Source organism: Sceloporus occidentalis, unplaced genomic scaffold (genome assembly GCF_023333645.1).
Source record: "Sceloporus occidentalis isolate IW3139 unplaced genomic scaffold, rSceOcc1.0.p SCAF_1, whole genome shotgun sequence".
Lineage (NCBI taxonomy): Eukaryota > Metazoa > Chordata > Lepidosauria > Squamata > Phrynosomatidae > Sceloporus > Sceloporus occidentalis.
In genome coordinates, this window is record NW_028316981.1 from 116,637,978 (window position 1) to 116,664,770 (window position 26,793).

Below are 26,793 nucleotides of genomic sequence, written 5' to 3' on the forward strand. Positions count from 1 at the left end.
AGCACAGGCTCACATGGGCTTACGTCAGGGGAAAAATGTAATTTACCAGCCAAGCAGGACACTATGAATGACTCTGAATATATATTAGTAGCTATAGGTTGCAATCCTACATGGCTTATATAATTGTACAAAGGAACGAACACCACGGTGCCTTTTTTATTTTCCTGTTTTAGGTTGTTTCCTTTTTTAGCTCAAGAGTACAAGGAAGTTTATTTGCAAAAGCATATAATATGCTAAAACCCTCACCATTCATTAGATACCACCCCCCCCCAAGTAGAATCTCCCCACCCCATGTTTAGAAGAACCAGGTTTATATGTGTCAGCAACTGAAATCCCTAAGATGGATAATGCTCACCATTCATATTACAGACACCAGTAGTGAGCATTGCAGAATTTGCTAAAAGGTCCAGGTTTCAGAATAGAAATATTTTGGGAAATTATATATTTGGCTAATAGCAAATGGGATGAAATATGAAGCTGCTCTTGCCTTTCTTTGATTCCTGGGTAGCTAATAACTATAAAACAGAACCATGACAATAAAATATACACAAGCATAACAAAAGAGCAGAAAATTATTTTAGAAATAGGTTTTCACTACTCTGTATGACCTTCACCTTAATGTATTGTATATGTTAGTTACATGGAAGGACAGGGAAATTATCACAGACTGTTCCATGAATGCATGGTGTTTAATGTGCACATAGGACAGGAAATGTTTTTTTCTTCTTGGATTGGTGGAGGGTAGAATGCCAGTCAGAAATGGATCATATTTGGCATATTCCCAACAATACTGCAGCAAGTCACCAGCTGCTTTGAAGACCTGCATGGAAAGAAAAATGGGAGGGTTTAGCTATTTCTTCGGATGGAGAAATAGAACTGTTCTAGACTTGGTTACAAAGTTGAATCTTCTCTGTTTTGGAAAGGTGATTTTGGAATCCTCAGGTATCCTTAATTTCATTATGATATTTGGTCAATTAACAGGAAAAAAAACAGTAATCTGGTGCATGGGCTAAGAGTAAACTACAGTCCAAGAACTGTGGTTTAAATCTCATTTCTCTCTTGACTTCACTTGGTCTGTTCAAACAAGCCCTTCTTTAGTCACCCAGCTGCAGTACAGAGATACCAGCATCTATCTGCCTTATGGTATTGTACGGATTTGTCTTGAAGAATAATTTGTGCTCAAGGCATGTAAATAAATAAATAATGTTCACCCTGTTCCAGAGGAAATCAGTCATTACAAAGTCCTTTTCAACCTAAGAGGGGTTGAGTTAGTTGCAACTAACTATACATATAGTCATGATTTTTAAGCATGCCAAAGGTCCTAATTGTATCCAGATTATGTTTGGAGTACTTTATAAGTAATACTTGGGCCTAAATCAGGGGCTATCCCCAGTTAGAGGTGACCCATTGAATCAATGGATAAGTGTTGATTTACTATAGTTGGGACTAAATTGAATTTAGTCCTTAACAGCCTTACACTTGCTCCTTTATACTACAAATTTATAGAGTAACCTCCTGTTTCTTTCCTGGGCATCACTCTAATTTACTCAATCACCTTGAAATGGAGGATAGTCGCTATATTTTCTAACAAACCCAACAAGCTGCTGGTTTGGGCAGCAGCAACAAGCTATATTCAACACTTCTAATCTTGATTAAATTCCAAATCCCTGGCCAATTAGCAATACACAGTGTAAGCAGGATAATTTATACTGTTCACTAATTTGGAGCTTTTCTGGAAGAAGCTATGAATTTTCTCAAATCCTCAATCTGTGTGAGACTTATTAATCAATTCTACATTTACCTTCATTCTTTCCAAATGAACTTCAGCTTGCAGCCGTTCAGTTGTCTGGTGTCCCTGACTGATAGTGCAACTCTGCCTTTGCAGACATCCAAGCCAGATTCTCCAATAGGGCAGAAACACTGGATTAGCAGGAAACAATAGAACTACCCCTCCCTCCCCCAAAGAAGTTGGATTGCCAGATGAAAGATAACTACTTCTGACTGGGAGGGAACAAAAAAAAATGATGCACATAAAAGCACAGGTAATACTGTTTGCTGCTCTTTTTCAGATGCTCAGGTTGAATATTGTTACTCAACCAAGCTTTGTATCACGATGTGTATGTACAACAGACTATCATTAAGTGTGATAATTGGTATTAGAATTACAACACTGTGGAGTCTTTCCTAGTACAAGCCTGAGAAATACAGAGAACATAAAATAGCACTCCACCTCAAATCAATAGCATATTACCCAAAACTGGTGAGGTTATTTTGGTACATGAAGCAGAAATCCCACAAGTACCTATTTCTAAGAGTTAATGTAATACAACTTGTCTTCTTTCATAACATCCAAAATAACTTAAAATTACAGCCCCATTCTGCCTAGTGGCATGGCACTCCCCACTTTGATTTAGCCAGTAAAACCAATAGATTCCCCAAAATTAAAATATGCTTCACAAACCTCTTTCTTCTCTCCACTTTTACCCAACAACATACTTTGTTTTCACCACCACGGGTTGAGCCAGAGTTCAATTACCATATTTTTTTTAAAAAAAAGAGATTAAAATACACATCATCCAAGAACTCATGACTATGGTGCCTTCTTAACTCCCTTATCAAATCCACCTTATTTTACTTTCAAATATTCAGTTACTGTTGAAAGACAGAGTTTTCTGGTTCTTCAGCCAGCACCTTTACTAGATATCTGTATCTTGGTGAAATTCTGGGGACTGCAGTGAGGGGTATAGTCTGGGGGCTGCCTTTCCTTAATTTAATTTTAATCTGAAGTGCACTAAATAATTAGTGTTTTTCAGATTTGGAGAACAGGCACAGATCTAGTTACTGTCCAAGCTGGGGAAAGACAGCCACGCTCACCTGGACAGCCCCTGGTCTTCTGTAATTAACCTTCCGTCTCGTTGACATCTGAAACTGAAAGTGATGTTCCTCTATCTAAGATGCTGACCCCTTTTTTCTGATCCTCATTTGCTGCCCCCAGCAGTGGCTGTTGCTCTCAACTGTTCTTTGCTTGTCACTTCCTTTATAGACAGCACCCTTCGATCCCTTTGAACACTGCTGCTGTTTATGCACCAAAATGTCACTCAGCATGTAAGCCAAGATGAAGTAATAGATCAGCTAGTAATTCTGAGGCTGATCACTTTCTTGGCACAGACAATCTGATGCTGGATGCTGACACTGGCCTTACCTGAGAGTCCTCAGTACCATATGCCAACTGACTGTACCTTGCTTCTTACCTAGTGCGAAAGAACAAAAGCCACGTGCACTGTTTTCAGCTCATGTTTCCCTGCTTAAACTGACCAGCATAGTGCATCTTAACCTTTTCCTGGATCATAGTCCTCTTTGGGAATCTGATAAAAGCTATGGATCCACCTAGAACACAGTTTTGCATAACCTTAATTTCATTGCATTGGAAATTGATTTCCTTCACACAGATGGAATACAGATAAGTATTTACTAGATACTGACTCCTCTCTTTTTCTCATGCAAAAATCAATACAGTAAATCCAAATTGTGCAAATATAAGAAAAAGTAAAATTTAAGGAAAAGGCTGCAGCTGTTTGGGTAGAATAAGAAGCTGAAATTGTGGTTTTTGACACCGAACACATTTCAGCCTTTTGTTTTAATGGCTATAACTGCTGAAAACCTTGACTCACAAAGATAGATAATAGCAAACAGAATTTGAGCTCCTGTGGATGCTCTAGAGGAGTGGTGGTAAGATGCCTGCCACTCTATCTGTGCTGTGGAGAGACTTCTTAAAAATTAATGTAATGCTGATTCTAGGCTCCTAGCTCTCTATTCCCTTGCATATTTCTCACTGCAATCAGACAGACCTTGACAGAGCAACAGGCAGTTGGTTTTCCAAACCTGTAAAGCTGGTTCAAACAACGTGGCAAAACAGGTGCTCCTTTCCAGGATATGATGTAATGAACTGAGCTGCCCAGTTTGGTGACCTATGACTGAGTTCCAGCCCTGTTTCTTCACTCAAGACTATTATCTTTGTGTACACAAGGCCAACATAGAACAATGATCAGTGTTAAAGTAGAATGGGCTCAAATCATCAACAAATCTGAAGGACAGGAAAGCAAGGAGAGAGAAGTGGAAATACAGTATTTTGTACAGTGCAGTGTTTCAATTATAGTTTGCTACAAGATGAGGTGATGGTTGCTGACTCGGCTTTAAGATGGGATTAGACAAGAGGCCAGAACTATTGATGGTTATGACTCATGATGCATAAACATGTCTCCAGTGTCTCTCAATACCAGGCACAGGCAGGGTGCTAACTGATTCCTTGTCCTGCCTGTGGCCTTTCCATGGGCAACTGATTGGCCACTGTGGGAACAAAAGCGCTGCACAGGCCTGTGGTTCAATCCAGCAATGCTCTTCTGGTTATAACTTGATGGAGAAGGAAGAGGGAATGCTGACTGGTGGACTTGGACACACAGGCTAACAGTGTAGGATCCACAAAGCAAATAAATACTGCAAAGGTGAAGAGAGGTGCATTAAAAATTGTAGCATAATACAGTATTCTCCTCAGGTACTTCCAAAGATACATAAAGGAAATTTGTATACAGCTCCAAGTCTGCGGTTCCCAAATGTTCTAATAAACCATATCTTGTGCCTGAATCTGATCCCACTGATTTCTCCATCTTCCAGAGAAATTGTTTTGACTTTTCCTTTACACAAGAATCTCATGGTTCAGACTTATGGGTGGCAGTATCTTGAAAGATTTGTACCAAAGCCAATCTTTTCAGAGTAAGCTGAGCTGACTGGACTGGCACAGCTTGCAACATTGCAGAGGCTGGTGTGCATGAAAAACCCTTGGGTGTTAAGCTTTAGTTAGCAAGTTGTCTTAGTAAGGGGCATGGACTGTCTGTGTGAAAAGGTGTGGCAGATGTATGATTAAGAGTCAGTCAGGCTTAGGAATAAATGAGTGGGATTTGCTTAGATGGGAGACCACCAATGACAGGAAGGTATTGGCAAAACCATTTCTGAGTATTCCTTGCCTAAGAAAACCTTATGAAATTCATACATTTAAGGGTCTGAGGGGCTGTCCCAAAGGAGAAGCCTCCAGCTACCGCTTTGACAGCCAGATCAGGGCTGCAGCACCCTGAGGGCAGAGCCAGGGTGTACGTCGTGTAGACACTATGACCCGACTCTGCTCCCAGGCCAGCCCAAACTGCCGGTCTGCAAAGGGTCTGAGTTAGCTAGAGAGGGATGTGTGTGTGATGTTTTACATGTAATATATAGCTATTTTGCCTTGCTAATGTTTAACTTTTGTAAATAAAGATTTTTGTTTTTCTTTTTATCCACCTCTGACTTCCAGAAATGTTGAGAGTTTAGATTCAGACAAGGTGTCTATGGTAGCAGCATGAATATAGGGGGGTGGTGTCCACCGAAGACAAAAGTTGTATAAATCCTCCTAGGTTCCTTAAGGCCTTTAGACAGTGCCCATAGTTAGTATCACAAGAAGAACTCCTAACATTGGGGCAGCAACAAGGATCATGGAAAGCTCTTATGCTTAGTAATTGAAGAAATCTTCATATTTGGTAAGTTAAAGGGTGGAAACCCATATTTGGCCACAGTGGTGTGATTTCCTGAAACAAACCCTCACAGCTGGTGGCATTGGTGGGATTTGCCTGACTGGAAAACTCCACACTTGGTGGAATAAGGTTTGGAAAATCCTAGTCTAACTCAAATCCAAATGTGAGGATTTTCCACTTAGCCAATCACTCCCTTGCCACCAACTGTGGGATGAATATATTCCACCCCTTGTCCCACCAACCACATGGGATCTAATGTCCCAACTGCATGACAGCCCTGTTTAAATATTTGAAGGGGCGTCATTGAGGATGCTGTTCCAGAGAATAGGATGTGGAGCAATGGTTTCAAACTACAGGAAAAGAGATTCCACCTAAACATTAGGAGGAACATCCTGACAGTGAAAGCTGTTTGACAGTAGAACACACTCCCTTGGAATGTGGTAGAGTCTCCTTCTTTGGAGGCCTTTAAATAGAGGCTGGATGGACATCTGTTGGGCGTACTTTGATTCTGTGGTCCTGCATGGCAGGGGGTTGGACTGGATGGTCCAACTCTATGATTCTAATAGTTTTACTGTTCCCAATACATTTTTCCAAACTTCTTTGCCACCTTTTGGGATTTGAAAAATGGGGTCTCATAGGAAGTATCTGAAACAGAAATAAGAATTTAGGGGAAATATGTGTTTCAGCAATACTTATTATTCCCAGCATAAAGCTTTCAGTTTTGTCCAGTCTCAATTTCTTTTTGTATATTTAAAGACCAGATTATAATTATGATACAAAAGCGGGGACATACCTTTATTTAACAATACCCTCAAATATCTAAAACTTGAGAATCTCAAAGGCATATCTGTCAGTTTTGTAAGTTGTTTTTGACTTTGTTTAAATATCTTCCAAATTTATACAAAAGAATTTTCACTCCTGGGTTGCTGTTTTTTTATTTTGTTAGATGAAGCACAATATCATCCTTTAATATTTAATTGTTGAGTTATTCATTTTGCATTTATTCCTTTAATGCTTTGTCAGTCCTAATTGCCCCTGCTGCTAACAGTAAATGAATAACAGTGAGAATGGTAGTCTTATCTTGCTCATCATGATAAATTACAATGTCATTATTCTAGACAATTTACGCTTTTTATGGCTTGAGAATCTGCACAAATGTTCTGTATATATAAAATATTCTCCCCTACCCAATCTGTGCAGCAATTTCCAAATATAAGGCCATTGCAAATCATCAAATGCCTTGAGTACATCAAGTTAAAGTAAGAGTAAAGGCTGCTTATTTCCTGTGCCGGTATGTTTAATGTCTTCTATTTGCATCAAATAGATGTCTATTTGGCATGTAGCTATCTGATCAGGATGAATGTGATAATTAATAAAAGTATTCAATTGTACTGATATAGATCTAAAAAAATATTTTGGTTTTGGTAAAGTTATAGGTCAATATGCCAAAACATGAGTAAGAGTACTGTTATTTTTTGGGATTGCTGTAATTTGTGCTGTTTCCCAAGACATAGGAATATAACCCTCATTTAAGCTATCATTAAGCAATCTTTTTAAAGGACCCTTTTAAATGAAACTTTATAAAATTGGCCAGGAAAGCCATCCAAATCCAGGAGCCTTGTTCCTTTTCAATTTTTTAATGGTTAATTCTAATTTATCTGTATGAAAACTTGTTTCAACTTTGTCATTCCAACAGCTACCCAGCTTTGCATATGTTGAAAGCTCCTTAATTCCCAATTCCAGTGTGCTTTCACTCTCTGATTCATATAAATCATGGAATATAACTTCTGGGAAAGAATACGTTTAATTCATGTGAAGACATTGCATATAAATCTTTGAATCCACAAACAGTGAATTTAGGCCAGACAGTAACTTAATCTGTTAATACCATTCTCCACCAATTATTATGGCATAGTTTGCATTCTATATTGCTTTCCTACATAAAACCTTTTTTATCTCTTGGAGTGTAGAACTATACCAGCTTCCTAGAGCACTGTAGCATTATAAAAATGCAATTCCAAAGAAACTGTGTATCTTGTCCTGGTCATTGTCTACTTAAGCCTGTAACCATTATAAAGGAAAACCTGAACTTGTTGACAGGCAAAACAAGCCAACCTCTTTTAGCTGTTGGGCAAGGCTGAAGAAATACAGATGATGAATGTAGTCAGACAAGCAGATCTGATCCATTTTTCACACACCTGTGAAAATTATTCTTTTCTTGGTTCTTCATGTGCAAGAAGCAGCTTAGCATTAAGAGAACAGAAACTAAGCTTCTACCACATTTCCATTTTATGTATCTTTTAAATAAATGTTTTGGGAACATTTGCACAAGCTTAATAGCAGTGCTTGTATTCACTTGGACAAATAAGAACAGCAAAATGAGTTATTCAGGCTTGCTTTGAAACCATGATACTAACTTCTTTCTAGCACTGCCAAAGCCCATCATAAGATTTTTGTTTTGTTTTATTTAAACTATTTATAAGACATTACACTGAAATGGAAAATGCCTTTTCAAAGAGTCAGGAACTCTGAGTGTTCTGCTACCTCAGAGATGATCCAGATGGCAACACTGTCTTCTATATAGAGCAGAGTCAGGTTGGTCCTGCTCAAGTCACAGAGTCAAAATTCTGCTTATTTTTTTCCCCCCAGTTCCGCATTCCTTCCTGAAGGCAGTACATACCATCTGTGTGCTTCTGAAGAGAGGCATGCCAGAGATTTCCTTCTCTCTCCAGCTGAGGTCATCTGCTCAGAACAGGACAATAATATTCAAGCAGGTATTCCTTCCTCAGCAACGTAAGAGTCTTCCCTCCAAAGCTGGACCAGACCCTCGGCAGCAGTGAGAAGGCAAGTCTCCGTAGGATGGAAGGACAGAGACTGAACTGCACTTTTGCTCACTGGCAAAGCCAGGGCAAGGGATCCCTGTGAGGAAAGAAGCCAAACTATAAAGAAAAGAACACAAGACCTATACAGAGATAACATGTACCCTTATCTGCACTGCAAGTGCCACTACTTGAGTACCAGAAGGGGACTATGTGACTAATAGCCATTCCCAGGCTCTGTTGTCTTTCTGGCTGCACTCAGTGACCTTCTGTTCAATTAGGCCTTCAGCAAGTAGCCTTGAGTTAGTAGTGTAATCTGCAGAGGTCTTTAATAGGATAGTTGCTGGGTTCCTCCACCCTTTACTCACATATTTTTAAATTGTGTTTTGTTTCTATTTCTTTTTTTGCTTTTATGTATTTGTACTATTTTATTGTAAGCTGCCCTAAGGTCCTTTCACGGAAAAGGCCAGGGCATTAAACAAATAAGAAGTGGCCCTACCTCCCATTATCCTTGTGATAATAACGTCTCTTTACTCAGCAGGGGCTTAGTGACATTTGAAAGATTTTTGTACTGAGCCCAAAGGAATCTGTGATCCCTTCAAGGCCAGTTCCTAACAGTGATAAGGTGTCCCAGTGATCAGAAAACAGACAAGAACAAATCCATAGCTTGACATCCATGCTCTAGACTCTACAGGATAAACAGTGTAGAATATGATCACCTGGGGCTAAATGGAACTGGAAGAAGTGTCCATGAGAAAGCAACTGTTACTTTCCCGTGCACAGATGAAAGTTTACCATACTGCCTCATGCCAAATAATAATCAGTGACAATGTTTCACCCATAAACTTCAAAATTATAAAGTGCTCTGTAAACCACTATATAGGTCACTACAGCTTAGTTTTGAACTAGCTTAGTCCTGACTTAACTCTTACTGCTCCCCTGGTTATGATATTAGCTGTTCCATTCAGGCAACCAGGCCAAACCAAAATAAGTCAAAAAATCATAGTGGTTATTGCCACTTTCATTGTATCACTGAGCAAACTCTGATGTTTTCTGTTAAAGTCACATTCAGTCTAGAAAGATGCTTGCACTGTCCTCTGAGGATCAATACCATTCTGCCCAACCAAGGAAAATTCCAACTTGATGCACTACAGCCAAACACAATTCCTGTAGCTCTGCACCTTTTGTCCCAAAAGAAAACACATCAGGTAATTCTGCTTACCTCAACCAGGTCCCAGAAATACACCTTCCCGTCCTCAGAACAGCTGCCAACATGTGTATCTCTCTCACTCAGGCAACAGTCCATCTTGTATGTTATATTTTTGTGACCAGTATATCTATGGGGAAATTGGAGGAGAATTAGGAGAAAACCTGTTCAACTCAGCCAGGCATTCTCCTTTGTTGCCAAGTTAAGACAGATAGACAGAAGGCAACAAATGGTTGCAGTCAGTTTTAGACTAGGGCACCCAGGGCACATTTACCAAATGTATACATATAAAGATCATTCTTCTTCGTGGTCTCTGCGAAGCACACAAATGGGTTATTCTGCACCAGAGCAGCATTTCCAGATCCTACTGGAATCGCTAGGGAAGACTTTTTGGCAGTAGCTCTGCCCACCCTCTATACAGACAGGATGTCTTCCCGCCCTTTCTTAGTTCATTTTGTCCGCCACGTGAGCAGCTTAGGAACCTTGCTTAGAATCGCTCCTTCCTTAGCTTTCGCTTACGTTTCCTGTGTTTGCTTTGACTTGTTTGACTCTGACTACTCTTTGGATTGTGATCTGGACTTGGTTTTGGACTGATTAATGGTAACACTCGGACTTCTTGACAATTCTCTCTCTTCATCCTTGGACTTTGGTCCAAAGATGTCTGCCCACTCTTTTAAGAAGTGCTCTGAAAGTGGGACAGATATCCCGCACTCAACGGACACTCCTTGTACCTCCTCTGCTTGGGCAAGTGCCACGTCCCTGCTTCCTGCCCTCACTCTAATCAGCAGAGTGATAGCAAAGCTGCACACAGACAGATCAGACATGATCCTGATCACCCCTTGGTGGCCGAGGCAGCCGTGGCTTGCCCTCCTGCTCCATCTCTCCAACAACCAATTCTGGCCTCTACTGCTCCATCCCGACCTCCTGACCTTTCACAATGGTCGGGTTCGCCACCCCAATGTGAACACTCTCCATCTAGTGGAGTGGAGGATTTGGCCCTGACCCGACTCTTGATACCAGTCCAAGAAATCATCCTGGCTTCCCGAAAGCCCTCCACTCAGTGCTCTTACACCCTTCAAGGGGCTAAATTTTTTACTTTCCTCTTCGGAGGTCAATGTCTCCGTTGTCTTGGACTTCCTCCATCACCTCTCAACATCTGGACTCTCCATTTCCTCTTTAAAATGCTACCTTGCGGCCATCTGTCCTGCTACCAATTCTCCTGCTGGCCATCATTCTTCACTGACCCATTCATGAAGAAATTTTTCAGTGGCCTTGCCAACCTAAGACCATCAGCAGTGATCCCGATCCCGGCTTGGGACCTCCAGCTCGTCTTAGCAGCACTTGCTACCTTACCCTTTGAACCTCTGGCTTCCTGTGACCTTAGACTCCTCACCTGGAAGACAGCCTTCTTGGTAGCCATCACCTCAGCATGCCGGGCCAGTGAACTCTGTGCCTCCGTACGGACTCTCCGTACTTGAAATTTTTTAAATACAAGGTTGTCTTCCGTCCAGACATTTCCTTTCTGCCAAAGGTCGTGTCCACCTTTCATCTCAATCAAGACATCATTCTCCCAACACTAGCCCCAAACCCGACCACCAACACAAGTGTAGGCTCTACTTCTTTGATGTCAGGCGGGCCTTCTACCTCAACAGGACTGTGTCCTCTCATCGTTCTCCCAGACTTTTTGTCTGCTATTCCAACTTCAAAAAGGGGCTTCCAGTCACACTTCAAGGTTTCTCCAAATGGGTGACTTCCACAATCCTCCTCTCCTATGAGATTTTTGGGAAGACTCTGCCTGCTCTAATTCGAGCCCATCCCACCAGCCTTCCTCTCCGGAGTTCCCTTGGAGGACATTTGCAAGGCTGCGGTATGGTCACAATCTTTGACCTTTATCAAGCACTACAGACCTGATACCAGACACCGAAGTGAAGCAGCCTTTGGTAGAGCTGTTCTCCTTTCCGGAATGCACTAAGGTTAGTTGGCACCTGTCAAATAACTGACACTGTTATTCTAGTTTAATAATTTATTTATTGCCAGGACACTCCCTCCTCCACAGAGGACTAAGCTTGCCAGTCTAACCCATTTGTGTGCTGCACAGAGACCACAAAGGAGGACAGGTTGCTTACCTGTAACTGTAGTTCTTTGATTGGTCATCTGCGAATCCACACAAATCCTGCCCATCCTCCCCTCTGTCGTGTCCTTCTCCCTTCCTTGTTTGCTCTTACAGCAGACCTTTTGGAACTGAGAAAGGGCGGGAAGACCACCTGCCTATATAGAGGGTAGGCAGAGCCACCGCCAAAATGTCTTCCCTAGCGATCCCAGTAAGATCCGGAAATACTGTGCAGGCGCAGAATAACCCATTTGTGTGGATTCTTAGATGACTACTCAAAGAACTACAGTTACAGGTAAGCAACCTGTCCATATTGTACAAGTCTCTTTTTTACTCTATGCTCTCATACATAGAGACATTCAGACACATACTCATTTGTAATAGTTGGATAGCACTTTAAGCAATGCAAAAACAGCCACCCCTTTCTAATTGCTATTGTTAGGTTTTCAAGGGTGTATGTGTACACACACACCTTCCAGTCACCTGTCATAGAATCATAGAGTTGGAAGAGACCACAAGGACCATCTAGTCCAACCCCCTGCCATGCAGGAACTCTCAATCAAAGCATCCCCAACAGATGGCCATCCAGCCTCCGTTTCAAGGCCTCCAGGGAAGGAGACTCCACTACACTCCAAGGGAGTGTCTTCCACTGTCGAACAGCCCTTACTGTCAGGAAGTTCCTCCTAATGTTGAGGTGGAATCTCTTTTCCTGGAGCTTGCATCCATTGTTCTGAGTCTTATTCTCTGGAGCAGCAGAAAACAAGCTTGCTCCCCCTTCAATATGACATCCCTTCAAATATTTAAACAGGGCTATCATATCACCTCTTAACCTTATCTTCTCCAGGCTAAACATCCCAAGTTCCCTAAGTTGTTCCTCATAGGGCATGGTTTCCAGGCCCTTCACCATTTTAGTTGCCCTCCTTTGGACACACTCCAGTTTCTCAACATCCTTTTTGAATTGTGGTGCCCAGAACTGGACACAGTATTCCAGGTGGCCCCATAAATTTCATAAGGTTTTCTTAGAACATTCAGATGTGGTTTTGCCAGTTCGTTCCTTTGAAATGGAACCTACAGCATCTGGTATAGGAATGAATAATTATACTGCTTACTCTCCTAGTAGCTCGCCTGTCTCCTTGTCCAGCAATCGTAGTGCAGAATCCAAAGTAGAAGCCAAAGTACACTGCCCATCTTTGCTAAAACACACACAGGTGATTGGGCCTGTAATAAAAGCATAGTCAGGCTCAGCTCCATTTTGGTGTCTTTTATTTAGGGCAGAGGGAGATCATGTGGCCCTCCAGACATTTTTGGACTTCAATCAGCAGCTGCCCTGGCCAGCATAACCAATGGTGAGGAATGGTGGGAACTGTGACACCAGAATAGTGATTACTATCCCTGATGTCCAGAGAAGCAAGAAGCTGGGTAAAGCCTTTCAGAACCTGTTCCTGGTATTATGACATTTTCCTAACATTTAAAAATTCCAAAGGGGGAAAAGCAAAGGATAATGGTTTATGGGGATCAAGATAACCACTCACTGTAGTTTAGTGGATTGTCTACACTGAGAAAAGGGGATGCTAAAGAAGATGTAAGATATGCCTTTGCATATCTTGCATCATCAACTTGAACCTGAAGAACAACCACTGAAGAAAAGATGAAAAAACATGCCAGCATCTCTTCCAAGGCAGGAGAGGCCAAAGAAATGTACCAGACCATTGAAATGATACTTTTAACAACTGTGGCTCTTGTTTCAGCAGATCTGCAATACTCACTTCCAATGTAATCTGAGTAAAGCTCCCCAGCACGGAGGTCATAGCGCCGAATACGCCCATCCACAGAACTGAAGAAGAAAAAAAGGCACAGGAAGTTAGGAATTACACTTGCCGTGTATACACATCCTATAATCTTGGAGTCATGAACTGTCTGTTTTAAAAATGCTAGTTCTGAGAAACAACCCATGTCCCCACCTCACCCCTAAAATCTGTAGGGGAGGGCTGCTTCTTCTACACACATGTTGCCATTGATTGGGAAAGAACAACAACTAGCTGTGGACATGTGGAAGAGATTAAAGAGAAAGATCCTAGAAAAGTGAAGAGGAAGGAAGGACTACAGATCGGTAGCAAAAAGACTTCCTACTGCCTGACATAGGGAAGGCTCCATACAATCCTCCTCATTAGTAAATGTATGCTTGCATAGGCCACCAATGTGAGCCTAGAGAAAAGGACAGGAATGGGACCCTGCTCGTGAAATGGTATTGGGATTCCTTGTGTACATAAGAAAATCTTGTTATCTGAAGCTAAAACTCTGGCTCTTCTTCCAAAAACATGAGGAAAATATAAATATAAATATAAAATGTAAACCTGAATAGCTTCATGACGATGCAATAACAAACAATCAGAAAATGAGTTTGCTGAGGAGAACATCAAACTTTCTGAGAAAGACAGGAGACATGAAATGCAAGTATTTTGCTCAGGGACAATGCACTGGCAGTGGTGATAATGCAAAGGTTTCATACACACGTTGTACTACACCAGCCACAGGATTCACCACCCATGAAATATTGGTCAGTTATATTTTTAACAGTTTAATGATTTCAGGGGAGGAGGTGGGAACAGAAAAAGAAATGGAAATATGTATGTCTAAACATTAACCATCATCTAATAAAATCATATACCATATATACTCGTGTATAAGTTGACCTCATGTATAAGTTAAGGACAGTTTTTGGGGCCAAAATCATGGATTTTGATATGACTTGTGGATAAGTCGAGGGTCAAACACTGGGGCATGTTTCAAAAAATCTAAAGGGGGAAACAAAGCACACATCCCTCCCTACATCTTCCTTTCTAGACCTCTCCCAAGGGTCACAGTCTCAGCAGGGAAAAGGGGAAACAAACCTTGGCACATGCACACACACACACACTTCCCTTTACCAAAAGCATTCCCAAGGCTTATGGCTTGCAAAGGGGGGGGGGGGGGGAGACAGACCTCTCTATCTCTTTCTTCTCTTCACCCAAGATTTCCAGGCCCATGGCTTGGAAAATGGGGTCCAAGCTTGTGCATACTATCTCTCTCCCTTGACTCAGCAGCTGCTTGTCAGCTCTGGCTGGGCAGGTAGGCTGAGGGATAAGACTAAGACACACAGACACACACACACACGGGGAGAGAGAGGAAGACAGGAGAGTGCGCCGGGGACTCAAATGGGGAGCTGTTACAAGATCCCTGGCTACAGAGGAAGGTGGGCACTTCTTTCAGGAAATTGATAAACAGCATTAACTTATTACCCTGTATATAGGCCTACCCATGATTTTGGAGTCCATTTTGGGACATAAATTTCTTGACTTATACTCGAGTATATAAGGTAATTATAAAATAGCGTGTGTGTACATAGTACATTATATTCTGATGCTTTTCTACTCTGACTGCAGATTTTTCTTCTACAATAGCACCTCAAAATCTGCAATATAAGTATATCGTAAAATACAACCTTCTTGAGTTTTGACCAGTTTTCCTAACCAATTTCATTTTTTCTGACTATTCAGAAAGAGGTAACTTTTGCATAGTAAAATTTCTCCCACTGGCCATCTGCTATAGATGAACAACTGTCCAAACAGGAACAAAGTTGTCTGGGGAAAAGCCAGGTTCAAATCATCCAAGACTCATTTATGTAACAGTGGACTAGTGTCACTTTCATCTTGATCTACTTTGCAGGGTTGTTGTGATAAAAAGATGGGACGGACTATGTATACAACTTCAGTTCTTTGGAAGAACACAGTTAAAAAAATAATTCTTGCTATCAAGTTCATTCATTACTTTTTTGTAATTAATGTGTACATCTAACCACTTCTGATTCTATGCTGCACTCATACTGTTAATTCTTTAAAAATACTACCATCTGACTAGTCAATTGACTAATTTGTTTTGATTAGTCAGTAGCTCAGTTCTAAAATTGACAGAATCATGCAGGTTTCTCATATCCCACAACTGTATCCTCTAAATATTTAGCAAGAACTGCTAAATCTTTTCAATGGCTAAATTACAGTGCACCCGTGTTATATGCGGGCATGGTATACATGGCTTTGTGCATATGTGCAAAGCCACGCAGGAGTGCATGGGGCACAAGGAGCGGCACGTCCCATTCAGATGAATGGGGTGCGTGCCTGTGGTGCGCGTGCGCCACCGCGCTGCCGCATGCACGAGCCCCATTCACTTGAATGGGACTTGAGCATGCACAGTATTTGGTTTATGTGGGGGGTCCGGTACAGATCCCCCCCCCCCTTAAGCCAAGGGTGCACTGTATTTAAAACAAATGAAAACAGATATCCCTATAAGCTACAGTCATCCGGCCCGGGAATGGCGGTGGTTCCACCTGTCCTGAACGGGATCACGCTTCCTGTGAAGGACTCCGTGCGCAGTCTGGGGGTGCTCCTTGATTCGTCGCTCCACCTTACATCTCAGGTGGATGCAACGGTCAGGAGCGCCTGTTATCAGCTTCGGCTGATTCGCCAGCTGCGTCCCTACCTGGGCCGGAGGGACCTTGAAACGGTAGTACATGCTCTGGTAACCTCTCGTTTGGATTTCTGCAATGCGCTCTACATGGGGCAACCCTTGTACCACACCCGGAAGCTACAACTAGTGCAGAATATGGCAGCCAGACTGGTTACTGGTATATCCAGAGCCAGTCATATAACACCAGTGCTCAAAGATCTGCACTGGCTGCCTATTCGCTTCCGGGCACAATACAAGGTGTTGGTTATCACCTATAAAGCCCTAAATGGCTTGGGCCCAGGATACCTTGAGGACCGCCTCTCCCCATACAATCCGCCCCGCACTCTCAGAACATCTGGGCAACAGCTATTGAGGGTTCCAGGGGCCAGATTAGCCTCCACATCAAGGAGGACTTTTACCATCTCGGCCCCGACCCTCTGGAACTCTCTGCCCATTGAGCTCCGCTCGGCCACCTCCCTGGTCCAGTTCAAGAAGGAGCTGAAGACTCTCTCGTTCACACAAGCATTCCCTGACACAGGCTTTAATTAGTCTCTTCCCCCCCTCTATGTCAGCAGTGACATGCTGGCTAGAATGTTTTTAATGTATATGCTTTTAATGTATTTGCTGTTTTTATTGTATGTATTGTATATGATTTTATGTTGTACACCACCCTGGTTCATAGAAGGGCGGTATATAAATAAAATTTTTATTATTATTATTATTATTATTATTATTATTATTATTATTATTATCATACATGGTATTTCTTTGATTACAGCCAAAAGACTTCTTTGAGCTATTTCCTGTTACCTATTGAAGAACAATGGGATACAACACACAGGGAGAGAGTGAGAGTACAGTGGTACCCCGGGTTACGAAATTAATTCGTTCCGCCGCCGCTTTCGTAACCCGGAAACTTTCGCTAGCCGAATAGCCCATAGGCGCTAATAGCGAAAGCCGCGATTTCGTGTGAAATCGCGCCGAAAAGCACCAAAATTTTTTTTCGTAAGCCGAAAAAAAAAACGTAACCCGGAACAGTTTTTTTCTTTGGAATTTTTTCGTATCCCGGGAATTTCGTAAGGCGGTGCTTTCGTATCCCGGGGTACCACTGTATTTAATAGATCCCAGGAGGTTCTGGTGTGGACTTTGCAGACCAGGTGAGTTTGCCATCAGTATCATCATCATGAACATCCCTTCATCCTCGATCTTTAGGGAGAGAGAAGCAGGTTAGCTCCACCAGGCCTGCCTGGAAGAAGACATGCCCTCCCTTCAGCCACCGTCCTGAGGGAGGGAGAGGCAGGCTAGCTCCACCAGGCCTGCCTGGAAGAAGACAAGCCCTCCCTTCAGCCACTGTCTTGAGGGAGGGAGAGGCAAGCTAGCTCCACACCAGGCCTGCCTGGAAGAAGACATGCCCTCTCTTCAGCCACCATCTTGAGGGAGGGAAAGGCAGGCTAGCTCCACCAGGCCTGCCTGGAAGAAGACATGCCCTCCCTTCATCCTCCATCTTGAGGGAGAGAGAGGCAGGCTAGCTCCACCAGGCCTGCCTGGAAGAAGACAAGCCCTCCCTTCAGCCACCGTCTTGAGGGAGGGAGAGGCAGGCTAGCTCCACCAGGCCTGCCTGGAAGAAGACAAGCCCTCCCTTCAGCCACTGTCTTGAGGGAGGGAGAGGCAAGCTAGCTCCACACCAGGCCTGCCTGGAAGAAGACATGCCCTCTCTTCAGCCACCATCTTGAGGGAGGGAAAGGCAGGCTAGCTCCACCAGGCCTGCCTGGAAGAAGACATGCCCTCCCTTCATCCTCCATCTTGAGGGAGAGAGAGGCAGGCTAGCTCCACCAGGCCTGCCTGGAAGAAGACAAGCCCTCCCTTCAGCCACCGTCCTGAGGGAGGGAGAGGCAGGCTAGCTCCACCAGGCCTGCCTGGAAGAAGACAAGCCCTCCCTTCAGCCACTGTCTTGAGGGAGGGAGAGGCAAGCTAGCTCCACACCAGGCCTGCCTGGAAGAAGACATGCCCTCTCTTCAGCCACCATCTTGAGGGAGGGAAAGGCAGGCTAGCTCCACCAGGCCTGCCTGGAAGAAGACATGCCCTCCCTTCATCCTCCATCTTGAGGGAGAGAGAGGCAGGCTAGCTCCACCAGGCCTGCCTGGAAGAAGACAAGCCCTCCCTTCAGCCACCGTCCTGAGGGAGGGAGAGGCAGGCTAGCTCCACCAGGCCTGCCTGGAAGAAGACAAGCCCTCCCTTCAGCCACTGTCTTGAGGGAGGGAGAGGCAAGCTAGCTCCACACCAGGCCTGCCTGGAAGAAGACATGCCCTCTCTTCAGCCACCATCTTGAGGGAGGGAAAGGCAGGCTAGCTCCACCAGGCCTGCCTGGAAGAAGACATGCCCTCCCTTCATCCTCCATCTTGAGGGAGAGAGAGGCAGGCTAGCTCCACCAGGCCTGCCTGGAAGAAGACAAGCCCTCCCTTCAGCCACTGTCTTGAGGGAGGGAGAGGCAAGCTAGCTCCACACCAGGCCTGCCTGGAAGAAGACATGCCCTCTCTTCAGCCACCATCTTGAGGGAGGGAAAGGCAGGCTAGCTCCACCAGGCCTGCCTGGAAGAAGACATGCCCTCCCTTCATCCTCCATCTTGAGGGAGAGAGAGGCAGGCTAGCTCCACCAGGCCTGCCTGGAAGAAGACAAGCCCTCCCTTCAGCCACTGTCTTGAGGGAGGGAGAGGCAAGCTAGCTCCACACCAGGCCTGCCTGGAAGAAGACATGCCCTCTCTTCAGCCACCATCTTGAGGGAGGGAAAGGCAGGCTAGCTCCACCAGGCCTGCCTGGAAGAAGACAAGCCCTCCCTTCAGCCACCGTCTTGAGGGAGGGAGAGGCAGGCTAGCTCCACCAGGCCTGCCTGGAAGAAGACAAGCCCTCCCTTCAGCCACCATCTTGAGGGCGAGAGAGGCAGGCTAGCTCCACCAGGCCTCCCTGGAAGAAGATTAACCATCCATTAAGAAGCCAAGTCCTCCCTCCAGTCCATCTGCCTTGGTCCAGGCCTCGGAGGTCGAGAAGAACTGCTGGCCCTCATCCCCTTCCCCACCACCATTCCCTTCTCCTTTTGTGTCGTGTCTTTTTAGATTGTAAGCCTGAGGGCAGGGAACCGTCTAATTAAAAAGATTGTACAGTGCTGTGTAAATTTACAGCGCTTTATAAATAAAGGTTAATAATAATAATAATAATAATAAACAACTTTATTTATATCTTGCCTTTCTGTCTGTTGTGGCTCAGGTTTAACCTTTAGCTCTAACTTCATTCCACTCACCCTGAAAGGATTTCATGGTCTGACACCTTCAAACTAGAGACACCATCCTTGGCCTCATCTAGTATCTGGATGGGATCTGGTCTGCGTGAGCGACAGTCCCAGCAGCGAACACTGGAATCAATAGAACCTGCGTGACAACAAAAAAGTATGCTAGGCATGGCTCAAACCAAATTCTTTTTGGAAAACAATCCATAAAACGATTAACAAAATATTAAATATAGATCTAGAGAACAAACCAGAAATTTTTTGTGTTAAATATGCTCAATGATGACTTAGAAAAGAAATATGGTTGTGTGATATTTTATATGATATGTGTAGCAAGAATGGTATATGCAAAAGCCTGGAAAAGTAAATTGGTCCCAAAAGTGGAAGAATGGGTATTGAAATTGCAAGAAATAATAGAATTAGATACACTGTCAAGAAAACTGAGAAATGAAAAAAATGACAATTTTTTGGGGAAATGGAAACAGGTATTTGAATATATAGAAAATAATTGGGGAAAACAGACAATTAAAATATTAAAAGATTGGTAAAGAAATAAAATTTAATGGAATAAACAATGATAAAGTGAAAGATTTGATGAACCATAGTTGTAAAAATGCTAAGATAAATGGTACAGTTAAAGAAGGAGAAATACGATTTAATTTTCACATTGGTTAATTCATTATTTTACTTTTTCAGATATGAAAGAAATTTTTCTGTTGCTAGGCGAAACCCCTGCTCAGCAAAATGAGATTGAAATTTTAAAAATATGATATCTCAACATGAGAAAAGGAAATTAAGAACAGGGGGAACATATTTAAAGACTTAACTAATTCTTAAGAAGTGTGAGAATAATACAGGTCCGACTGTAATAGCAGGAAGATTTTATGTTTTTTATGTATTAATTAATACTATATATATTTGTATTGTTTTCAGAAAGCTTTTGGATACTGTAGCTAATCTTTATTTGTTTATTTGTCTATGTAGTGTTTGTCTTTTTAAACCAATAAAATTTATATTAAAAAAAACCAAATCCTTTGGGTGCAACAGGGACACAGGGCAATATGGAACGAGCTTTTTACCTGAAAGGATCACAGTTGCCTCCTCATTGAACAGGACACAGTTTACCTTCTGCCCAATACAAGAAGAAGAAAAATACAGAAATTAGTTTGTCAATACTGTCCCCTCAGTCTACTCTCCTTGAGATTTGATTCATGGGTAGAAATTAACACTTCCTTTCCTCATTTCACTTGATTTCTACCCTTCACATTAATCATCTCAATCATGTGAACCCCTGGAATCTCCATTACAATCTCCACATGCTGTATAAGTGAAATATTCAAAGTTTTCATTACCAGCATTTGTTACATTTACACCTAAAAGACTAAAATTTATTGTAGTATGAGCTTTTGTGGACTACTTCATCCAATGTGAACATGTGTGTTGTATGAAAGGTATGGATTTGTGTGGGTGTGTGTGTATACAGAGAGAGAAAGAGAGAGAGATTACATGCAGATGTATGCCAACAAATTGTAACATAAACGTTCTTAGACTAGAACCCACTTCATCAAATGGAGAATCATCCAGAATTTAGTTAATTTCCCTCTGGAATCAGTGTTTACAATTCCACCAAAAACTATAAGGTCATTCATAAAATTCTGGGTAACATTCGATCTGATGAAGTAGGATATAGCTGTGCAAGCTTTTGATGCAATTAATTTGTTGATCTTGAGGATGCCACAAGATTTTGTTGTTTCTGCCTGAAATTGACTATAATAGCTAAATCTGAGAATTCATTAGTTTAACACTCTCCCTTAGTTTCCTCTCTTGTCCTGCAAGAAAGACAACTGGACTTTAAAAAAAAAATACAGTTCTAAGTTCCAATATTCTTAGTTTCACTCTCTAAGCCTCTCACATTTCATGGTGATTCCAGGAAGGATTAATTATATTCCCTCATTGTACTGTACAGTGGGTCAACAGCATTTTATTCTCCACAATATTTTAACAGCCAAATAGACAAAGTGCAGACATTGTGACGTCTTTGTGAACAGGACATGTTACTGTAATTAAATCCCTTCCCCATGACGCTTTGAGAAACTCATTGAATTCCAAACTCTGGGAATATGACTCTTGATATTTTCCAGGAACTCCAAGGACAACACAGGCCTTACCCCTGCATGGCCACGGAACTTGCGAATCACTTGCCCTGTAGCAACATCCCATAACACCACTGTCTTATCTGCTCCACATGAACAAACCTGGCTGTTATCAAATGACCTGTGAGAGAAAAAGAAATAGACCAAAATGGCAAGTGGGCAAAATAACATGAGTAATTTACCAGACAGCTAGATCTCTTACTTTAATTTCCTAAATCTCATTCTTAAGTTTGTACATGCAGTTCCCAGACTGCAATGCATAGTTTAGTTTTTCAGTTTTCTAGTTTAGTTTTTCAGAAGCAAGTTTCTAATTATTAAGGTAGTAAAAATAGGGCTTGAAAGCATGGAACATGCTTCAAAGGCTGGGAGTAGGGATTGAGCAGGATTTGTTATTATCACAGAATGGTGGTTACTTTGCCATTCTCTGCTTTCAGACTCTCTCAACGTCCAAGAGAAACACAGTAAGTTCTTTCAAAATAAGAACTTAATTTAAATTTAATTTACCATCATACTTTCATGGAGAAATTAATTGTGGGTGTTATAACATTTGCAATGAAAGAAACTTACAGAACAGTTTTAATTTACCTCCCTTTGTTTACAGAAATGTGCACAAAGCAAAAGAATTCTGATGCACACACCACCATCTAATCTCATTATTATCTCAAATTCTCTCAATGTGTTTCACGACACCCACCCTCCCTTTAAAAAACAACGGATCCCTCTTCTCCAGCTCTTACCCTGCTGCATCCAGGACTTCATAGCCATGGCCACTGTATGTTTTAAGGAGAGTCCCTTTGTGGGGGTTCCATAGTTTAAGTGACTTGTCACTGCCACAGGTGAGACAATAATTTCCATCCACTAGATTAAAAAGCGGGGGAAACATGACTTACTGACCAGTCCATCAAACGCAACAGCCTGTTACATTTCTTTCCCTTTTTTTAAAAAAAAAAAGTTTAAACTCAGTTGCAAGATCTATATATCAACTTGAAATTAGTAAGTCTAAGCATAACAAGAGTTTCACCAAGGTAAAATACCAGTTGTGTAACAGCTTATAAAAGTGTTCTTTAATGCTGATACAGATTTAAATGGTGGTGGTAAATTTCACAATCTTGTGCATTGTATTTGAGAAATCTGAGTATTAAATTCATTTTCTCACCAGATTTACAATCCTGACCACCATGTCATAAGACGTTTCTGTAAGATTTTTGTAGATTGCTGAGACAATTCCCTTAGATCTGTTATTATATATAGATCTTCAAAATACAAAAGAGATCTGGAAGGCCCTTCTTTTTATATATAAATTTTGAAAAATAAATTACTTCATATATCTGTAACAAATTTTAGGCCTGGTACAGACGGGCCCTGAAGGACGCCCTTGTCACGTGTGAGGGCCGCCCCGCCCACACTCCCCTTGCCCCTCGCATATGATGAGGGCGTCCTCGCTGTGCAGTGCCGAATAGATGGCGCGTGTAGCAATGACATCACTGCTGCGCGGCCTCCGGATGGAGCTGCGCAGCCACGACCCACCGCCAGCTATTTGCGGTGGCACAAAAAGGAGCCGCTTTTTAGAGGTCCTTTTTTCTCACGTAGCCGCATCGCACAATTTGTTTGCTGTGGCACGGCTACATGAAAAAGAGAGGTGACTCCTGGCTGCCTCTTTCTGGCCATCTGTACCCCGCCATAATTTCTATCTTGTAATTTATTTTTAATTTAGCCGAACACTATTTGCATTCTTTTCTGAAATAAATCCATAATAGTGTACACTCCATGCCCTCTCCAATGTTGGAACTGCTATGTTTTATCTTTAAATGTAGTTAGGGTGGCAAAGAAATGGGAAGACAGGGAAAGGTTCCAGAACTAGATGTTTCTTCCTTCTCACCAAATGAGTAAAGAACTTTTATAAAGAGACTAGTAAGTTTTTTAGCTTTGTAGTATTTTAATTTGAATAAAGCATGGTTTAACTATACTCCTCATCACTATCCATCTCTACCTCTATCCAATGAATTGAAACATCCTGCCTGATAATGTAATTATCACAGTCGTAATATATTTTAAAATTAGGTATCGCGTGCACACACCCTGCAACCCTAGCACGTCATGCATGCGCTGCCATTACACAGCGCCTTACACACGGCGTGTGTAACTGTTACGTCGCAGCTGCGCAGCTTCCATACAGAGCTGCACAGCTGCGACGTATATGCGCCATCTTTGGTGCTTTGCGGTGCAGCAAAAAGCAGCCTTTTTTTGAGCTCCTTTTCTGCTGCGCAGCTGCGTTGCACAATTTTTATGCTGCAACACAGCTGTGCAGCAGAGAGAGGCGCCAAGGAGGCGCCTCTTCTGGGCTGTCTGTACCCCGCCTTAGAATCATATGCTAAACTTTATTTTTATTTTAGGGAATTGCCTCTTAATTTTTCCACCTCTCATAACTGAACACTTAGGCTGAGGTCCTACACTGAGCATGTAGAACATAATGCTCTCCCCACACTGTGTCCTCCCCCTCTACCCCAACAGCTGTTAAACCCTGAGAAGAGTCTCTGTTGCTGCTGTTTAACAATGGGGAAGGAATGAGTAGGGAGGCAAATCAGATGATCAGGAAGGAGTTAGCTTGGTATGGGGAAAAAATGATGGTGAGGTCATATATGGAGTAAAATCACTTTTTATTTCTTTTGAAAGCTGAGAATAGCTGCATCTTCATTGTCTGAATTGCCTCTCCTCTGGAGCAGCAGACCATGGGAGGGGGGAGATTTGAATGTGTGTGGAGGGGATGAAAAGGAGAACAACCCTCTGTTCCCCATCGTAAAAGAGACAATCACACGAGTAAGCAACATGTGTGCATAGGTTTATGTCACTAACAGGATGACACACTTATTGTCCCGCTATATAGAATAAAGGATACACTCACCATTGAATCTCACTGCTCTGACAGCTCCCTGTTTACATTCCAACGTACCAAACAGTTTCTTTGGCAACTCAGGTCTTTTGGGTTTTGGCTCTGGGAACGCCATGATAGATACAAGTGACTTCTTCACAGGTGTGCAGTAAATTTTTCTCCTGTATACTTGATGATGCAGCTAGATTCACAGCAAGATCTGAAACACCAGGAACAGTCCAAAATTGACTGATGCGATATGATTGCTCTGAGTCTGGTCATTTGTTCCCTTTAGAGTAATACCACCTTGCTGTAAAGCCAATCAAGCAACCAGCTTCCCCATAGTGGTGAAACAGATGTAGAATCCATTCCAATTCTAAAACTCTGATCCTCAAAAAATGACGAACGTGAATTGCTTAAATTGCTGTACAGTGGACACTAGTTATACACTGGGGTTTGGTTGCAAGATCCCCCGTGAATAACAAAATCCATGGATGCTGAAGTCCCATTAAATATAATGACATAGCAAAATGGTGTCCCTTATAAAAAATGAAAAATCAAGGTTTGATATTTGAAATTTATACTTTTTTTTTAACAATTTCAAACCATGGATGGATGCTTGAATCCGTGTATAAAAAATCTGTGTATAAGAAGGGTCAACAGTATTTCATGCAGCCCACCCACCCCCTTTAATTGTCCCACTCTGGCAGGGACAATTCAGATTAAGTGTTCCAACTTTTCAGCTGCTTTTAAAGCATCCCATTTTCTCTGTCCTCCAACTATATTTGTCCCTCCACATTCACTGGGGTTAGGGGCACAGGACCCCCATGAAAGTGAAAAAAATGCAAATAAATAAATAGTACTTTTTTAACCTGAGAGAAAACCTCTGTAGGAATTTCTAGGTCCTCTGTGGTCAAGATCTGCCAGAATTAGACCACAGAATCATGTTGCAGGACCTACAAATGCCTATAGAAGTGTTTTCTCTAAGAGTCTTTAGGTCCCTCAGTACAACTCTATGGTTAACTACTGGCAGAATTTCTCTGGAGGACCTAGAGATTATTAGAGAGAGCATATTAATCAAATTCCAAATAATCAAATCTGCAAAAGTCAAAGCTGCAAAGGTGGAGGGCAGAGTGTACTTTCTTCCTTTGTCCTGGTTTACTTCAATTGCTGCAAATGGATTTTAAAGCGAAAACACCTTTTGCACACAGTTCACTCAGAGGAAGGAGCAAAATCGTGTCCTTCCCAATAGGCTCAGGCAAAAGCAAACTGCTACCCTAGTTTGCCTGTTTTTCCTCATTAAGGATTTTTGCCATTTTGTCCACATTCTGATGCTGCTTAGCCAAATGCATACCAGTTTTCATCTGGAATTGTTGTAGGACATGTGTACTGCATAATATTCTATCAGCCCTAAAGGAACCCTCTTCTCTGTTTTCTTACTCCACTTTACACATCCAGGGGTAGCCATGTTGGCCATATAGCAAAGTACAACATCCAAAATCCATTTAAAAGTGATACTGATTAAAGCTATCACTGTTCTGTGGATTTTAGATGTTGTTGTATTTTACTCCACTTTAGTTACTTCAAGCCAACTTCTTTGGCACACGAATGGTCTCCTTAAACTCAGAACACTCCCAAAGAAATCTGATTTTCCCCTATGCAGTTAAAACATCCTTCCAACTATCTCTGCTCCCAAAACACACTGCAGAAACAATCCAGTTTGAGGCCGCTTTAACTGCCCTGGCTCAGTGCCAGGGAATCCTGGGAAGTGTACTTTATTGTTGCACCAGTGCTCTCTCTGACAGAGAAGACTAAATGTCTGTCAAAACTACAGTTCCCAGGATCCCCTAGCATTGAGCCTAGGCGGCTAAAGCGGTCTCAAACTGTGTTTGAGTGTGTTTTGGACCTTAGACTGACATTTCATTGCAGCTACGTTGTTTTCCCTATACAGCCTCCTCCTCTGGACTTGGCTTTTTAACTTGGAGAAGAAGCAGGGACTGGAGGACATCCATAGCACTCAGCTCCTGCTCTGCCTTACCGCCTTCTTCTAGGCATATAATGTTCCATCACTGGGGGAAGACTATAGGAGGAACACAAGCGTCCTGCCAATATATCTCCCGCCAAGAACAGGGGCTCTAGTCTTTTCAGTTCCCTTCTAGGAGGCCTAGTGCTGCTGAGAGCCAGCGTGGCCTGACTGCTTGAGTGTTGGACTGCTGGAGACCAGGGTTCGAGTCCTGGTTCAGCCATGAAACCCACTGGCCAAGCCACACTCTCTCAACCCCTTTCTGAGCAAAGTTTGTCAAGACAACCCCATGA

At 42.5% G+C, this 26,793-nt stretch overlaps 1 protein-coding gene across 5 annotated transcripts; it reads right to left on the reverse strand.

Annotated features, from left to right (window-relative positions):
- Nucleotides 1-295: 295 nt before the first annotated feature.
- WDR83 (WD repeat domain 83) lies at nucleotides 296-26,544 on the reverse strand. 5 transcript variants are annotated; one of them, XR_016281911.1, is made up of 12 exons: nucleotides 26,395-26,509; nucleotides 24,511-24,787; nucleotides 22,346-22,466; nucleotides 21,624-21,729; nucleotides 20,535-20,583; nucleotides 19,471-19,597; nucleotides 13,461-13,528; nucleotides 12,804-12,912; nucleotides 9,600-9,714; nucleotides 8,239-8,477; nucleotides 1,802-6,203; nucleotides 296-820 (listed from the first exon to the last, which is right to left on the reverse strand). XR_016281911.1 is itself a non-coding variant. In XM_089532495.1 (10 exons), exons 2-10 carry the CDS (start codon nucleotides 24,611-24,613, stop codon nucleotides 8,325-8,327), a joined length of 951 nt encoding a protein of 316 aa, XP_089388621.1. In that variant the 5' UTR covers nucleotides 24,614-24,697; nucleotides 26,516-26,544; the 3' UTR covers nucleotides 6,480-8,324. The 5 variants fall into 5 exon arrangements, 4 of the variants coding, with proteins under 4 accessions (XP_089388621.1, XP_089388611.1, XP_089388629.1 ...); XM_089532495.1 differs by lacking the exons at nucleotides 296-820; nucleotides 1,802-6,203; nucleotides 26,395-26,509 and adding an exon at nucleotides 26,516-26,544 and having other exon boundaries at nucleotides 6,480-8,477; nucleotides 24,511-24,697; XM_089532485.1 differs by lacking the exons at nucleotides 296-820; nucleotides 1,802-6,203; nucleotides 26,395-26,509 and adding an exon at nucleotides 26,516-26,542 and having other exon boundaries at nucleotides 6,480-8,477.
- Between the last annotated feature and the right edge of the window lie 249 nt (nucleotides 26,545-26,793).

Excerpts from the sequence above, each read along its gene's own strand:
- WDR83 (XM_089532495.1), bottom strand. The coding sequence starts at position 24,613 with ATGGCGTTCCCAGAGCCAAAACCCAAAAGACCTGAGTTGCCAAAGAAA. Across the intron at positions 19,598-20,534 it reads GGCAACTGTGATCCTTTCAG|GTTCTATTGATTCCAGTGTT; the intron begins GTAAAAAGCTCG and ends GTTGTCACGCAG. Across the intron at positions 12,913-13,460 it reads TTACTCAGATTACATTGGAA|GCCCAATCACCTGTGTGTGT; the intron begins GTGAGTATTGCA and ends CTTTTATTACAG.